Source organism: Ursus maritimus, unplaced genomic scaffold (assembly GCF_017311325.1).
Source record: "Ursus maritimus isolate PB19 unplaced genomic scaffold, ASM1731132v1 scaffold_36, whole genome shotgun sequence".
Taxonomy (NCBI): domain Eukaryota; kingdom Metazoa; phylum Chordata; class Mammalia; order Carnivora; family Ursidae; genus Ursus; species Ursus maritimus.
Genome location: NW_024426230.1, coordinates 11875980 through 11894145, shown reverse-complemented (window position 1 = coordinate 11894145; position 18166 = coordinate 11875980). Strand labels below are relative to the sequence as shown.

At 36.2% G+C, this 18166-nt stretch overlaps 1 protein-coding gene across 2 annotated transcripts in view; it reads left to right on the top strand.

Moving 5' to 3' along the window:
- The window catches only part of RALGAPA1 (Ral GTPase activating protein catalytic subunit alpha 1), a 252075-nt gene that overhangs the window by 194208 nt on the left and 39701 nt on the right, over positions 1-18166 (top strand). For both annotated transcript variants that reach the window (XM_040620839.1, XM_008694072.2), the window contains one exon: positions 4591-4746. In XM_040620839.1, the coding sequence (XP_040476773.1) occupies positions 4591-4746 (156 nt within the window). The remainder of the gene's footprint in view (positions 1-4590; positions 4747-18166) is intronic.

Sequence of the window (18166 nt, the reverse complement as noted above, 5' to 3'; positions counted from 1 at the left end):
CTGAACCATAGATCTAAGAATAGAATAGTTGCAATGCTACAAATAGAAAAGGGACCACTTTCTGCAAGAATGACAAGATGAAAACTCACCTCAGAAAAGAGCACAGGAGGCCCTACTGACTGCCAGGGACCTAATCAGTATGGACATAAGTAAGATGTCAGAACTGGAGTTCAGAATAACAATTACAAAGATACTAGCTGGGCTTGAAAAAAGCATCGAAGACACTAGAGAATCCCTTTCTGGAGAAATAAAAGAACTAAAATCTAACCAAGTCAAAATCAAAAAGGATATTAATGAGATGCAATAAAAAATGGAGGCTCTAACTGCTAGGATAAATGAGGCAGAAGAGAGAATTGGTGATATATAAGACAAAATGATGGAGAATAAAGAAGCTGAGAAAAAGAGAGATAAACAACTGCTGGATCACAAGTGTAGAATTTGAGAGATAAGTGATAACATAAAGCAGAACAATATTAGAATAATTGGGAGAGAGGGGGCAGAAGGTATACTGGAGCAAATTATAGCAGAGAACTTCCCTAATCTGGGGAAGGAAACAGGCATTCAAGTCCAGGAAGCACAGAGAACCCCCCTCAGAATCAATAAAAACAAGTCAACACCCCAACATATAATAATGAAACTTGCAAATCTCATAAACAAAGAGAAAATCCTGAAAGCAGGTCAGCACAAGAGGTGTGTAACCTACAAGGGTAGAAATATTAGATTGGTAGCAGACCCATCCACAGAGACCTGGCAGGCCGGAAAGGACTGGCATAATATATTCAGGATGTTAAATGAGAAGAATATGCAGCCAAGAATACTTTATCCAGCTAGGATGTCATTCAAAATAGGAGTGATAAAAAGCTTCCAGGACAAACAGAAACTTGAAGAATTTGTGATCACCACACCGGCCCTACGGGATCCTCTAAGCAAAGAGAGAGCCCAAAAGTAACATAAACCAGAAAGGAACAGAGACAATATAAAGTAACAGTCATTTTACAGGCAGTACAATGGCACTATATTCATATATTTCAATAGTTACTCTGAATGTAAATGTGCTAAATGCCCCAATCAAAAGACACAGGGTATCAGATTGGACAAAAAAGCAAGACCCATGGATAGGCTGTCTGCAAGAGACTCATTTTAGACCCGATTACACCTCCAGATTGAGGGGGTGGAAAACTATTTATCATGCCAATGGACATCAAAAGAAAGCTGGGGTGGCAGTCCTCATATCAGAAAAATTAGATTTTAAACCAAAGACTGTAATAAAGAGATGAGGAAAGACACTATTTCATAATTACAGGGTCTATCCAACAAGAAGATCTAACAATTGTAACTATTTATGCCCCTAACATGGGAGCAGCCAAATATATAATCCAATTAATAACAAAATCAGTGGAACATATCAATAATAATGCAATAATAGGGTACTTTAACACCTCCGTCACTGCAATGGACAGATCGTCTAAGCAGAATATCAACAAGGAAATAAGGGCTTTGACTGACACACCGGACCAGATGGTCTTCACAGATATATTCAGAACATACCATTCTAAAGCAACAGAATACACATTCTTCTTTAGTGCACATGAAGCATTCTCCAGAATAGATCACATACTGGGTCACAAATCAGGTCTGTTTGTACAACATTCTTGAAATGACCATTTAGTAGTGAAAAACAGATTACTCGTCAGGGTTAGAGGGAGTAGGGTAAGAGGGAAGTGGGTATGGCTCATGTAACCGGGTAACGGGGATCCTTATGGTGTTGAAAATGTTCTGTTTCTTAATCATATTAATGCCAGTATCCTGCGGGGGTTTTTTTTTTGTCTTTGAGAGAGAAAGTACAAGCAGGGGGCAAGGAGGGGGAGAGGGGGAAGGAGAGAATCTCAAGCAGGCTCCATGCTGAGACTCGATCTCATGACACTGAGATTATGACCTGAGCTGAAATCAAGACTCAGACACCCAACCCACTGAGCCACCCAGGTACCCCATCCAGTATCCTGGGTTTAATATAGTTTTTCATTAGGGTAATCTATACAGGGTACATAGGATCTGTACTTCTTATTTTTTAAATATTTTTTAAAACTTCTTATTAATCTACAGTTATCTCCAGTTAAAAAAGTTGAATCAAAAAAATGGAGATCATCAGGTATTGCGTGAGTGTTTAGAGCAAAGGAACACTAGAATGAGACTTTTTCTCCATTACATGATCAGAGAATTGATCTGAAAATAACCTATTCTCTAACACAAAACAAAACAAAACAAAACCTCTACACCTATTCACCTATCATATTTTTCACCTATCATATTTGAAAAAATCAAAGTTTGATAATATATTTAAGAGGCCATGAGGGAAATGGGTATTTTTATACACTGTTGGTGCCATCTATAGGGAGACATTTTAGTGAGTGTCAAAATTAGAACCGCACATGCCCTTTGACTTACAGTTCCACTTTTAACTATTTGTCGTATGGATCTGCTTTCACAGATGCAACATGACATGTATTCTGTGTTGTTCACTGCATCACTGACATAATAACAAAAGATTGTGTGTGTGTGTGTGTGTGTGTGTGTGTGTGTATTCACATGTAAGAATTTAATTGTATATAAGAGAACATTTTCAAAAAGATATTTAAGAAACTGATTTCTGGGGACAGCTGGGTGGCTCAGTCAGTTAAGCAGCCGGCTCTTGATTTCAGCTCAGGTTATGATCTCAGAGTCCTGGGATTGAGTTCCATGTTGGGCTCCACACTCAGTGGGGAGTCTGCTTGAGGATTTTCTGTCTCCCTCTCCCTCTTCCCATTTGTGTACTCACTCTCTCTTTGTCTCTAAAATAAGTAAATCTTGGGGCACCTGGGTGGCTTGGCTGGTTAAGTATCTGCCTTCAGTTCAGGTCATGATCCCAGGGTTCTAGGATCGAGTCCCATGTCAGGCTCCTTGCTCAACGGGGAGCCTGCTTCTCCCTTTGCATGCTGCTTCCCCTACTTGTGCTCTCTCTCTCTCTTACAAATAAATAAAATCTTTTTTAAAAAATTAAATCTTTAAAAAGGAAAAAAGGGGCGCTTGGGTGGCTCAGTTGGTTAAGTGTCTGCCTTCGGCTCAGATCAGGATCTCAGGGACCTGTGATAGAGCCCCATGTCGGGCTCCCTGCTCAGCGGGGAGTGTGCTTCTCCTTCCTCTGCTCCCCGTACTTGTGCTCTCTCTCTCTAATAAATAAATACAGTCTTTTAAAAAAAGAAAAAAAGAGAATTTGCTTTCTGGAAGGGGAACTGAGTACTAAAGATGAGAGAGATGGAAGGAAGAATTTTGGTATACTTATGAAATTTTAGTTATATGAATGTATTACTGAGTCAAATTTAACAATATTATAAGTGATTGAGTCAATCTTATAGTAATGGCATAAAAACTAATTTGTTATTCAGATGTTCATTTAACTGATATTGATAGTTGAGACATGTTCAGTTCACATGGTACAAAAATTGGTTTTTGTAATTCATTTTATCAGTTATTCAGATTTTTTAATTTTTAATTGAAGTATAATTAACATACAGTGTTATATTACTTTCAGGAGTACAGTATAATGATTCAGCAGTTCTACACATTACTCAGTGCTGATCATAAGTGTACTCAATCCCCTTTATCTATTTCACCCACGCCCCCAGCTACCTTCCCTCTGGCAACCACCAGTCTTCTGTGTTTAAGAGTATGCTTTTTTGTTTGTTTCTTTTCTTCTTTGTTCATTTGTTCTGTCTTTTAAATTCCACATGTGAGTGAAATCATATGGTATTTGTCTTTCTCTGACTGACTTATTTTACTTAGCCGAGGTCCATGCATATTTCAGATTTCATTTTTTAAAAGCACGTATAAAGTGGTTTCTCTGAATGGAAAGATGCAAGCGATGTTTCTTTTTTCTTTGTGTTTCTTTTTGCTTTCTAATATTTAATTTTCAACAGTGAAGACAGGTTGCTTTGTGTATTGCAAGGTTCAGGGAATATCACCCAATGTAGTGATCCTGATATTAGCATGTATTTTATTTTAATCAGGAAAAAATATGTGTAAAAATCTTTGCACAGATTAATTTGTTGTTTTTTAATGCATTAGCAGTGCAGTTAAGTTCCACATTTTTGTATTTTTGTTCCGAGCTATGTGATAACTAATAAAAATTGAGAAGCCAGTTTCGATGAGTAAATATAACACATTTAATCATCTCGTCAAAGTGACATTACTGTTTTAACTTTCCCCCAGATCATTTCCAGTCTTGATTTTTGACACTTGATATTTTTCCTCTGGCCTTGGGGTCCTCCCATAGCCTTTATGATTTAGCATTAACGCTTAGTAGCTTAACAAAAGATGCATAGTGTACAGCAATTGATTTCTTTCCTGATTAACTCTAATTAGGGATCCACAAATACTTAAAAAGTACCAGTGTGAACAGAACAGCTCTAACTAGAAATTCTGGATCAAGTATTGGTTGATAACATGCCAAAGACTTTCTTCTCATGTTTTTGCAAATTGAGAAATTTGAGTCTGAAATATAGTAAGTTTTTGAGTTTTGTTTAGTTGATTAATATTATGTGTCATTACTCCCAGGTCAATCTTACAAACCATTGTGGTTTCATGGGAGGACTACAAAAAAACAAAAGCACTGGACTGACCACACCATATTTTGCTACCTCTACAGTAGAAGTAATATTTCATGTATCAACAAGAATGCCTTCTGATACTGACGACTCTTTGACCAAAAAAGTAAGTGCTAAGAAAAAATGTTGAGTTAAAATCCTAGTAATTGAGAAAATAAATACATAAAATATGTAAGTAATCTAATTGATAAAGCACTATTTCTGAGTATTCTAATCTTCACCTAATACTGTCTTCCAAAACAGGATTGTTCTAGAGCAAATGCTGTTTTCCTTTATGATAACATTGAAGGTTATTATCTTAACTGAGGATTTGCCTTCAAGAAAATAGGAATATGACAAAATGAAAAACTTCTGCATATGTTCAAATCGGTGAAATTACATTTCAAGTCTCTTCACACACGGATAGATATAATGGTTATATTGATTGAGGGAGAGCAAAAGCTTATATTAGTTATTACAAAGCACTTAAAATATAACATACTTTATCATAATTTTAACTAAAACTAGTAGAACAGATAAGTAAGCCTTAATGAAAAGGAATTTTACTATCTTAGAATTTATGAGAGATGTGGTGGAATGGTTCTGATGGCCCTTGTCCTTTAAAACCTACACCATCGTTTTTCTGTAGGTAGTCATTCAAAAGTCATTCTAGTGACTATAGAGATACCTCAGAGTACAGCTGTATGTGTTCAATCCATGTTTGGTTTTCTTAGGGAGAAATATTTTTAAGAATAAAACCTTGTCCAACATTTATTTACCTTTTCTTTCTCCTCCTTCCTCAATTTATTCAAAACTGCTAAATGTAACCAATTTAATATCATTGGTCATTTTACTTAATGTTCTCTTGCCTGATATCAAAACTTTTTATACTTTATTAAACTATGAAAATAGTGTATTCTCACACTCTTTTGTAAAGGAACTTTAGAACTCTCAAATGTTTGATAAGATTGATTTAATACCCTTGATGCCTTTTGTTTACAATTTAAAATAGTGTTGGAATGTGCCTACTAAATGAGTAATGGTTGATAAAACTAATTAGATTGGAATGAGTAGTAAAGGTGGAGGTAATTGATAAATCTAAGAAAGTATATTCAGTAATAAGTGTGCTATAGAATTTCTTGTGTAGTTTTTAGAAGTAGAAAATGATCCATGAATACTGATAAGAAGATGGTAAAGAGGTGAATTGGAGTAAAAACTTCATTAAACTTCAATGAAGCACGTCCTTCCATCAACTCATTTTATTTATTTATTTGATGGAGAGAGAGACAGGCAGTGAGAGAGGGAACACAAGCAGGGGGAGTGGGAGAGGAAGAAGCAAGCTCCCAGCGGAGCAGGGATCCTGATGTGGGGCTCGATCCCAGGACTCTGGGATCACGCCCTGAGCCGAAGGCAGACGCTTAACGACTGAGCCACCCAGACGCCCCCATCAACTCATTTTAAACCTCTATGAAATAAGCCATACCTAAATTAGAGACAATTGTAAGTATAGTGCAAAAAGATAATTTTAGGGGTGCGTGGGAAGCTCAGGCTGTTAAGTGTCCCGATTCTTGATTTTTGGCTCAGCTCAGTCTCAGGGTCATAAGGTTGAGCTCCATGTGGAGTACTGTGCTGGGGGTGGAGCTTCCTTGGGATTCTCTCTCTGCCCCTCCCTTGCTGCTCTCACTCTCTGTACTTGCAGGTACACTCTCTTTCCCTCTCAAAAAATAAATAAATAAAATAACAATTAAAAATTTGTTTTAAAAGATAATATTAATCATTAAGAACTTGGCCATGACTCATATTTATCATTATCATTTTCGTGGCTCCGTGGATACAACTTTTAAACCCCAGAGTAGAGTCTAAAATTGATATTATCTTGGATTGCAAACATAAGAGAACAAAGTACATCATTTTTTGTTGAAAAATCTGTTTTGATTTGTTTTGTTTTTTAAAGAAAACTATGCCAGGATATTTTTACTTCACTATATTAAACATGATAATTATATGGTACTTGAAATTTTATTCCTGTGGCCTTCGTAAAAATGTCAAATAAGTAGGATTTCTTATTATTTTCAAAACAGTCATGAGGATGTGTCCTTAACTACTTAAGAAGTTTCTGAAATGGATATTTAACAATTCATTATCATAAAATAATTAATTTTGGAGAGGATAACACCATTTAAGAATTGCTAAATGGTTGAGTTCTAATTAAAATGATATTGTTAAGTGGTAAAATTTTTTTAAGTGCTGGATTTATTAGAGAATTTTGAGGAAGTAAGCATTGAACATTGTTTCATCTGTAAATATAGAAAGCTTTTTTACTGTAGTAAAAATTACATATATAATTTACCATTTTCACCTTTTAAAAATTTTTTTTTATTTAAATTTTTTAGGGTTTGGAAATTTCTTTTTCACTGAAGTGTAATTAACATACAGTGTCCTAATTAGTTTTAGGTGTGTGCATTGTAATGACTGAACAGTTCTATACATTACTCAGTGCTCATCATTATTGATGTGTACTCTTAATCCCTTTATCTATTTCACCCATCCCCCAGCCCTTCTCCCCTCTGGCAACCACCAGTTTTTCCTATGTATTTAAGAGTCTAGTTGTCTCTTTGTCCATTTTTTTCTTTGTTCATTTGTTCTGTTTCTTACATTCCACACGAGTGAAATCATATGGTATTTGTCTTTCTCAGACTGACATTTCACTTAGCATTATACCCTCAGGTCCCTCCATGGTGTTACAGACGGCTAGATCTCATTCTTTTTTATGGCTGAGTAATACTGTATTGTGTGTGTGTGCGTGTATATTTATATATATCACATCTTCTTTATCCATTCACCTATGGATGGACACTTGGGTTGCTTCTTTATCTTGGCTGTTGTAAATAATGCTGCAGTAAACATAGTGTGCATATGTCATTTCAAATTAGTATTTTGTTTTCTTTGGGTAAATATGCAGTAATGGAATTACAGGATCATATGGTAATTCTATTTTCCATACTGTTTTTCACAGTGGCTGCACCAGCTTTGCATTTCCAGCAATAGTACACAGGTTCCGTTCCACATCCTTGCCAATACTTTTTATTTCTTGGTGGTTTTTTTGTTTTTGTTTTATTCTAACCATTCTTACTGGTGTAAGGTGATATCTCATTGTGGTTTTGATTTGTCTTTCCCTGATGATTAGTGATGTTGAACGTCTTTTCATGCATCTGTTGGCCATCTGTATGTCTTCTTTGGAAAAATGTCTATTCAGGTCCTCTGCCCATTTTTAGATTATTATTTTGGTGTTGTATAAATTATTTTGTATTTTGAATATTAACTCTTTATCAGATATATCATTTGCAGATGTCTTCTCTAATTTAGGAGGTTGCCTTGTCTTTTGTTGACGACTTTCTTTGCTATGCAAAAACTTTTTATTTTGCTGTAGTCCCAAGAGTTTAATTTTGGTTTTCTCTTGCCTGAGGAGGCATAGCTACAAAAATGTTTCTACAGCTCATGTCCACGAAATTACTACCTATGTTTTCTTCTAGGAGTTTTATGGTTTCAGGGCTCACATTTAGATCTTTAATCCATTTTGAGTTTATTTTTGTGTATGGTATTTTTATTTTTTGCATGTAGCAGTATTTGTTGAAGAGACTGTCTTTTCCCCACTGTATGTTTTTCCCTCCTTTGTTGTAGATTAATTGACCATATAAGCATGGGTTTATTTCTAGGTTCTTTGGACTGTTCGGTTGATCTGTGTGTGTTTTTATGCCAGTACCATACTGTTTTGATTACTACAGCTTTGTAGTCTATCTGGAAATCTGGGATTATGATACCTCCAAGCTTTGTTTTTTCTCAAGATTGCTTTGGCTGTTCGGGGTCTTTCACATTCCATACAAATTTTAGGATTATTTCTTCTAGTTTTGGAAAATTGCTGTTGGTATTTTGATAGGGATTGCACTGAATTCATAGATTGCTTTAGGCACTGTGGACATTTTAACAGTGTTGGGTTTTCCAGTCCATGAGCATGGAATAGCTTTCCATTTGTTTGCATCATCTTCAGCTTCTTTGATCAGTGTTTTATAGTTTTCGGAGTGCAGTTTATTCCTAGACATTTTATTCTCTTTGGTGCAATTATAAATGGAATTGTTTTGTTAATTTCTCTTTCTCCTTCTTTATTATCAGTATAAAGAAATTCAGCCGATTTCTGTATATTGACTTTGTATCTTGCAACTTTACTGAATTCATTTATCAGTACTAGTAGTTTTTTTGTGGAGTCGTTAGGGCTTTCTATATGTAGTGTGAGGTCAACTGCAAATAGTGACAGGTTTACTTCTTCCTTATTAATTTGGATACCTTGTATTGTCTAATTGCTGTGTGGCTAATACTATGTCGAATAGAAGTGATGAGAGTGGACATCTTGGTCACGTTTCTGATCTTAGAGGAAAAGCTCTTAGTTTTTCACCGTTGCGTATGCTGTTAGCTGTGGGTTTTTTATATATAGTCTTTATTATATTGAGGTATGTTCCCTCTAAACCTACTTTTTTGAGAGATTTTGTCATGAATGGATGTTATATTTTGTCAAATGCTTTTTCTCCATCTCTTGAGATGATCATATGGTTTTTATTCTTTTTCTTGTTAATGCAGTTATCATCATGTTGCTTGATTTGTGGATATTGAACCACCTTTGCATCCCAAGGATAAATCCTACTTGTTTTCGTGGTGAATGATTTTTTTTAATGTATTGTTGGATTCAGTTTGCTAATATTTTGTTGTGGATTTTTGCATCTCTTTTCATCAGATACTGGCCTGTAGTTTTCTTTTTCTTTCTTTCTTCCTTTTGTGTGTGTGTGTGTGTGTGTGTGTGTGTGTGTGTGTGGTTTATTTCTCTGGTTTTGGTATCAGGGTAATGCTACTAGCCTTGTACAATGAATTTGGAAGCTTTCCTTACTCTTCTATTTTTTGGAGTAGTTTGAGGAAAATGGGTCGTAACTCTTCTTTGTATATTTGGTAGAATTCACCTGTGAAGCCATCTGGTTCTGAACTTTTATTGTTGTTGTTGTTTAAGATTTTATTTATTTATTAGAGAGAGAGAGAGAGAGAGAGCACACGAGCAGGGGAGGGGCAGAGGGAGAGGAAGAAGCAGACTCCTTGTTGGGATCATGACCTGAGCTGAAGGCAGATGCTTAACCATCTGAGCTACCCAGGTGCCCCTCTGGACTTTGTTTGTTGGGAGATTTTTATTACTAATTCAGTTTCATTGCTAGTGATTGGTTCGTTCAGATTTTCTATTTTTTCCTGATTCCATTTTGGAAGGTTATATATGTGTCTACAAATTTATTCATTTCTTCTAGGTTTTCCAATTTGTGGGCATATAATTTTTCATGATATTCTCTTATAATCCTTTGTATATCTGTAGTGTTGGTTATTTTTCCTCTTTCACTTATGTTGGTATTGTGTTCTCTCCCTTTTTTTGAAGAGTCTGGCTAAAGGTTTATCAATTTTGTTGATCTTTTCAAACAACCAGCTCCTGGTTTTATTAATCTCTTCTGTTGTTTTTTTAGTTTCTATTTCATTTATTTCTGCTTTAATCTTTATTATTTCTTCTACTGGCTTTGGGTTTGTTGGTTCTTCTTTTTCTGGCTCCTTTAGGTGTAAGGTTAGGTTGCTTATTTGAGATTTTTCTTGTTTTTTGAGGTAAGCCTGTATTGCTATAAATTTCCCTCTTAGACAGCTTTTACAGGGGTGCCTGGGTGGCTCAGTCAGTTAAGCGTCTGCCTTCAGCTCAGGTCATGATCTCAAGGTCCTGGGATGGAGCCCATCAGCCGGGAGTCTGCTTCTCCTTCTCATTCTCCCTCTGGAGCTCTCTCTCTCTCTCTCTTGCTCTTTCTCTCTCAAATAAATAAATAAAACCTTTAACAAAAACAAAACAAAAAAACAGTTTTTACAGCATCCCAAAGACTGTGGACCCTTGTGTTATTTTCATTTGTCACCATGTATTTTTTTATTTCTTCTTTGATTTTTTGGTTGACCCATTTATTGTTTAGTAGCATGTATTTTAGTCTCTGTTTTTTGGCCTAATGTGATTTATGCTGGAGAGTATTCCATGTGCACTTGAAAAGAATATGTATTCCACTGTTTTGGGTTATTTTGGTTTTTTTGAAAGCGAGAGTAAGAAAGAACATGCACATGCACATATGTGCAAGGGGAAAAGAGGGGGAGAGGGAGAGAGAGAATCCCAAGCAGGTTCCACATTCACTGCAGAGCCTGACACAGGGCTTGACCCCACCATCCCAAGATAATGACCTGAACTGAAATCAGGAGTCAGACATTCAACCGACTGAGCTACCCCAGGCATCCCACTATTCCACTGTGTTTGGATGGAATGTCTGAATATATCTGTTAGGTCCATTTGGTCTAATGTGTCATTCAAAACCACTGTTTCCTTGTTGATTTTCTCTATGGATGGTCTATCCATTGATGTATATAGGGTGTCAAAGTCCCCTACTGTTATTGTATTACTCTCAATTTCTTCTTTTATGTCTGTTAATAGTTGCTTTATGTATTTGGGGACTCCCATTTTGAGCACATAGATATTTACAATTGTTATAACTTCTTATTGGATTGTTCCCTTTATGATTATTTATTGTCCTTCTTTGTCTCTTGGTACAGTCTTTGTTTTACAGTCTATTTTGTTTGATATAGGTGTTGCAACCCAGGCTTTCTTTTTGCTTCCATTTGCATGGTAAACATTTTTCCATCCCTTCACTTTCGATCTGCATGTGTCCTTTGGTCTGAAATGAGTCTCTTGTAAGCAAGTTATAAATATTGCTTTTTTATCTATTCAGTCATCCTACGTCTTTTGGAGCACTTAGTCCATTTACATTTAAATTTATTGTTGATAAGTGTGTACTTATTGCCTTTTTTGTTACTGGTTTTGCAGTCCCTTTTGTAGCTTTTCTCTCTTCATTCTTCTCTTGCTCTGTTCCCTCATGGTTTGATGGCATCTTTACTTGTATGCTTGGATTTTCTGTGTAACCGTTACAAGTTTTTGATTTGCGGTTATCATCAGGTTCATATATAACACTTTATGTGTATAGCAGTCTGTATTAGGTTGATGGTCACTTAAATTTGAATCACTCCTCACCCCACATTTTAGGTATATGATGTCATACTTTGCATCCTTTTATTCTGTGAATCCCTTGACTGAATTTTATAGATATAATTGATTTTACTGCTTTTGTGTTTTAACTTTCATACTGATTTTATAAGTGATTAATCTACTTTTATTATATGTTTGCATTTACCTGTGAAATTTTTTCCTTTCATAATTTTCCTACAACTATTTTGCCCTTTTCTTTCCACTCAGTTCCCTTTAATGTTTCTTTTAAGACTGGTTCAGTGGTGAGGATTTGGTTTGTCTGGGAAACTCTTTACCTGTCCTTCTATGCTGAATGATAATCTTGCTGTGTAGAGCATTCTTGGTCGCAGGTTTTTTCTTTTCAGTACTTTGAACATATGATTCCACTTCCTTCTGGCCTGCAAAGTTTCTGCTGAAAAAGTAATTGACAGCCTTATGGGGCTTTCCTTGTATATAGTCATTTGCTCTTGCTGCTTTTAAAATTCTCTTTTTCTCACTACATTTTGCCATTTTAATGATTATGTCTTGGTGTGAACCTCCTTGAGTTAATTTTGTTGGGGGTCTCTCTACTTCCTGGATCTGGATTTCTGTTACCTTCCCCAGATTAGGGAAGTGTTCATCTCTTGTTTCTTCACATAAATTTTCTGTCCACTTTTCTCTCTCCTCCCTCTGGGATCTCTGTAATGCAGACGTTATTATGCTTGATGATGTTGCTGAGTTCCCTTCACCTAGTCTCATTCTTTCTTGTTCTTTTTAATTTTCACTATTAGCTTGGTTGCTTTTTATTACCCTGCCTTCCTGATAGATGATCCATTCTTCTGCCTCCTCTAATCTGCTATTGATTCCCTCTAGTGTATTTTTTATGTCAGTTATTGAGTTCTTCATCTCTGACTGGTTCTTTTTTATATTTCTCCTTCTTGAAGGTCTCACTGAGATCCTCCACTCTTTTCTCAAATCCAGTGAGTATCTTTATGACCATTACTTTGAATTCTTTATCAGGCCTATTGCTTATCTCGTTTAATGTAGTTCTCTTGTTGTTGTTTTATCCTGTTCTTTCATTTGGGACCTAATTCCTTTGTCTCCTCATTTTGTCTGACTCTCTGTGTTTGTTTCTATGTATTAGGAGAGTCAAGCTATGTCTCTTGCTCTTGAAAGTTGTGACTTTATGAAGAAGAGGTTCTGTGGTGCCCTATAACACAATGTCTCCTGTTCACTAGAACCAGGCATTTCAGCAGTGCCTTCTCTGTGGGTTGCATGTCCCTACTGTTGTGGCTGAGCTACATTTCCATTCAGTCCAGTCAACTACAATGGCCCACTTTGCCTATTTTGAGCACACTGCGCAGGGGTTTGGTCCCTGTGCTGTTAAGGGGCCTGTCTGGGGCCACCACAGGCTTGGTGTTGGGTGGTATCAGCAGTCAAACCAGATACCTGCCCTCAGCCCATGCACTGCAGGGCTTTCTCCCTGTCCTGCCCCTAGAAGTTTCCATTGGTGAATGAGGCCAGCAGTCAGAACAGATACTTGCCCCCAGTTGGGGCTGGAGTGACACTGATCAGCAGGGCACTCTCTTTGCAGTGCCAGCTATAAGGCTCAGCTGCTGGGATTGTGAACACACTGGTATGTGTGGTTACCTTCCCCTGTCCCTAGGGCACAAGTCACTCTGGAGTGGTGCAGGTTTCTGCAGGGTTTTTTAGGACAGCAACCGCTGTGGAGGGATGTATGTGGAGTAGGGCAGGTTGGATGGGGCAGGGACCATGGTGCTAATAAGATAGATGTTCACTCTGTTCCCACAAATATCTGGCTTTCTAGGCTGTGCAGGAGGCAGGAAATGAATGGTCTGCCAGCCAGCACTTTTGTTCTTAAAGAATTCTCCTAAAGATTCCTGTCCCTCCAATGCACATTTTGAGATTAGTAAATAAATTTACTACCCCAGTTTCTTTTTAGACTGCTGCTTCTATGCTGTGTCTCTCCTAGGTTCTTTGTTACGCTGGCTTTTTAAGGGTGGGAACTCAGTTTAAAAGTACCCAGAGTTAAACCCTGTTGATTGTAAAAACTCTCAAAGTTAAGCCCCATTGGTTTTCAAAGCCAAAGTGTTATGGGGTTCCCCGTGCCTAGGGATGCCTGGGGTGGGGTCTGATCCTCTTGCTCTTCATGCATAGTGTCCCTCTCGTTTATGATTAGTCTCATGTGGAATAGGGTGAATGCTGGAAGGGGGAGTTCCCAGCCATATATCTGCTTCTTCTACCCTTTTTGATGTGGTCTCCTCTGCACTATTAACTGTGGAAGGTCTCTTCTGCCAGTCTTCAAGTCATGAGTCATTTTCAGAGTTAGTTTCACTGATGTGGCTGTTATCTCAGTGTGTCTGTGGGATGTGGTAAGCTTAGGATACTGTGACTCCACCATCTTCTCAGAAGTCCTATCTTAACCATTTTTAAATGTGCATTGGCATAAACATTTATAATGTACAATTATCACAAGTATCCACTTCCAGAACTTATCATTTTCATTTAGTTCAAAGCATTTTTTATTTTCTCTTGAGAATTCTTTGATCCATGTGTTACTTAGAAGTATGTTGTTTAATCTCCAAGTATTTTGGGGTTTTCCAGCTATCTTTATGTTGTTGATTTCTGGTTTAGTTCCATTGTGGTCTGAAAACAGACATTGTGTGATCTCTATTCTTTTAAATTTGGTAAGATGTGTTTTATGGCCCAGATGTAGTCTATCTAGTGAATGTTCCACGTGAATCTGGGAAGAATGTGTAATCTGCTGTTGTTGGAGGAAGTGGTCTATAAATGTCAATTATATCCAGTTGATTGATGGAGCTGTTGAGTTCAACTATATCCTTACGAATTTTCTGCCTGCTGGATCTCTCCATTTCTGATATAGGAGTATTAAAGTTTCCCGCTCTCATAGTGGATTCTTCTACTTGCAGTTCTATCAGCTTTTGCTTCACATATTTTGACACTCTGTTGTTAGGTGCATAAACATTAAAGATTGGTTATGTCTTCTTGGAGTACCAACCTCTTTATCATTAGATAATGCCTCTCTTTAACTTTCCTTGCCCTGAAGTCTGCTCTGTCTGAAATTAATGTAGGTACTCCCACTTTTCTTTTTATTGGCGTTATCATGGTATATCTTTCTCCATCCCTTTACTTTTAATCTATATGTGTCTTAATATTTTAAGTGGATTTCTTGTAGCAGCATATAGGTGGGTCTTATTTTTTTGGTCCACTCTGACAATCTCTGTCTTTTGATGTGTAGTTAGACCATTGACATTTAAAGTGATCATTGATATAGTTGGATTAATATTTACCACATTTGTTACTTTTTTCTATTTGTTATCCTGTTCTTTGTTCCTATTTCTGTATTCCACACTTTTCTGCCATCTGTGGTTATAATTGAACATTTTATATGATTCCATTTTCTCTCCTTTCTTAGCATATCAATTATACTACTTTTCTTTTTTAACTTTTTTTAGTCGCAGCCCTGGAGTTTGTACTATACATTTAGAGCTAATCCAAGTTCACTTTCAAATAATACTATACTGCTTCATGGATACTGCAAGTACCTTATTAATAGCACAGTATATTTAAGCTTTCCCTCCTATCCCTGTATCATTGCTATCATTCACTTTACTTATAGATAAGCATATATATACCTAAGCATACATAATCACATGCATTATTGCTATTATTACTTTGAACAAACTGTGATCTGTTTGATCAATTAAGAATAAAAAAAGTTTTTCTTTTTCCTTCAGTTATTATTTGGTGCTTTTCTTTTCTTTATGTAGATATGAATTTCTAACCCGTATCATTTTCCTTCCCTCTGAAGAACTTCTTTTAAATATCTTGTAAGGTAGGTTTACTGGCAACTAATTCCCTCAATTTTTGTTTGAGAAAGTCTTTATTATTCTTTACTTTGGAAGGATAATTTTACAGAGTACAGAATTCTAAGTGGTGGTAGTTTTTTCTCCCAACAATTTAAATATTTCATTCCACTCTCTTCTTGCTTACATGGTTTCAGGGGAGAAGTCAAATGTTCTTTTCTTTGGTTCTCTATAAATAAAATATATTTTTTCCTCTGGCTTCTGTCAAGATTTTTTCTTTATCTGTGATTTTATGAAGTTTGATGACTTGCCTAAGTGTAGTTTTTTGGGATATATCCTGCTTAGTGTTCTCTGAGCTTCTTGGATCTGTGGTTTGGTGTCTGACATTAATTGGGGGCAATTCTCAGTCAGTATTGCTTCAAATATTGCTTCTGTTCCTTTCTCTCTTTCTTTTCCTTTTATGTATGTTACAGTTTTTGTGGTTGTCCCACAGTTCTAGGATATTCTGTTTTGTTTTTTTCCAATCTTTTTCTAATTGCTTTTCAAGTTTTAGAAGTTTATGATGTTGTATCATTGGGCTCAGAGATTCTTTCCTTAGCCATGTCTGGTTTACTAATGAAATCATCAAAGGCATTCTTCATTTCAGTTATGTTGTTTTTTATCTGTAGCATTTCTTTTTTATTCTTTGTTAGAATTTTCATCTCTCTGCTTATGTTATCCATGTGTTCTTGCATGTTGTCTACTCTTTCCATTAGAACCCTTAACATGTTAATCATAGTTGTAAATCTGTCATCCCTGCCATTTCTAACTCCGTTTTAATGCATCTTCAGTGTCTCAGCCCTGTCCACACTTAGTCTCCAGGAATTTGCAATTACAATTTACATTTTCCTACCTTGCTACAAGTGCCTACAGCGGTTTCTGCTTCGTTGTCATCCTCCATTTTTGCCTGTCTGTCGGATTTTGGGGGCAGCGGTTTGCCCGTGATCTCACTTCTCTGACCTAAGAAGGGTATTGGGTTTTTCAATTTGTTTAGCTTTTTACTTGTTAGGACAGAGTGGCAACTTCTAAGCTTCTTATGTGCCAGACTGGAAACTGGAAATCCCAGAACTTTATCTTTCCAAACACAGGCTCTGCCCATTAACAATAACTCTCCATTCCCCCCTCTACCCAGCCATTGGTAACCTCTAATATACTTTCTGTCTCCCTGAGTTTGCCAGTACTAGGTACCTCATATAAGTGGAATCATACAGTATCTGTCCCTTTGTATCTGTCGTATTTCACTTAACACAGTGTTTTCAAGGTTCATCCATGTTGTATCAGGTGTCAAAATTTCACTCCTTTCTGTCATTGAATAATATCCCATTATATGTATATACCATATTTTGTTTATTCATTGATAGACACTGTGTTGTTTCTACTTTTTGGTTCTTGCAAATAATGCAGCAGTGAACACTATTATGTAAGTATTTGTTTGAAACCTTGTTTTCAGTTCTTTTAGATATATACCTATGAGTGAAATTCCTGGGTAATATGGAAATTGTATGTTTAGCTTTCTGAGGAACTGTCAAACTTTTCCACAGTGACTGTGCCATTTTTACATTCTACCAGAGGTACGCAAGAGTTCCAATTTGTGCATATCCTCACCAACACTTATTATTTCCCATTAGAAATAAATATAGCTATCCTAATAGATGCATAGTGGTATTTCATTGTGCTTTTGATTTGCATTTCCCTAATGACTAGTGATGTGCATCTTTTCATTGCTTATTGGCATTTGTACATCTTTGGAGAAATGTCTATTTAGTCTTTAACTCATTTTTTAATTAAGTTGTTTGCATCTTTATTGTTGAATTATAGAAGTTCTTCTAGATGTTAATCCCTTATCTGATATATGACTTGCAAATATTTTCTCCCATTTTGTGGCTTGTCTTCACTCTCTTGATAGAGTCTTCTGATGCACAAAAGTTTTAATTTTGATGGAGTCCAATTTATTAGTTTTTGTTACCTTTGCTTTTGGTGTCAGTTCAATAAATCACTGCCAAATCTAATGTCATAAAGATTTTCCCGCACGTTTTCCTCTAAGATTTTTACTGTTTTAAATTTTGCATTTAATTTTTGAATCTACTTTCAGTTAATTTTTATATATAATGTGAGATAAAGGTCTAACTTCATTCTTTTACATGTGACTGTCTAGTTTTCCAATCACTATTTGTTAAAAAGACTGCACATTTTCTTATTGAATGATCTTGGCACTATTGTCAAAAATCAGTTGGCTTTATATGCAAGGGTCTTTTTTCCGGGCTCTGTATTATTTTTCTTTGGTCTAAATGTCTTGGTGGGGGGGGTTGCTTTAATTAAATGTTTTAGGTACTGTAGCTTTGTAGTAAGTTTTGAACTCAAGTAATGTGAGTCCTACAACTTTGTTCTATTTTTTTCCAGTATCATTTTTACTACTCAAGTTCTCTTGAGATTTCAGATGAATTTTAGGATGGCTTTTTCTATTTCTGCAAAGAACCTTGTTGGGATTTTGATAGAGATTGCATTGAATTTTTGGATCACTTTAGGTAATATCATCATCTTAATAATAATAAATT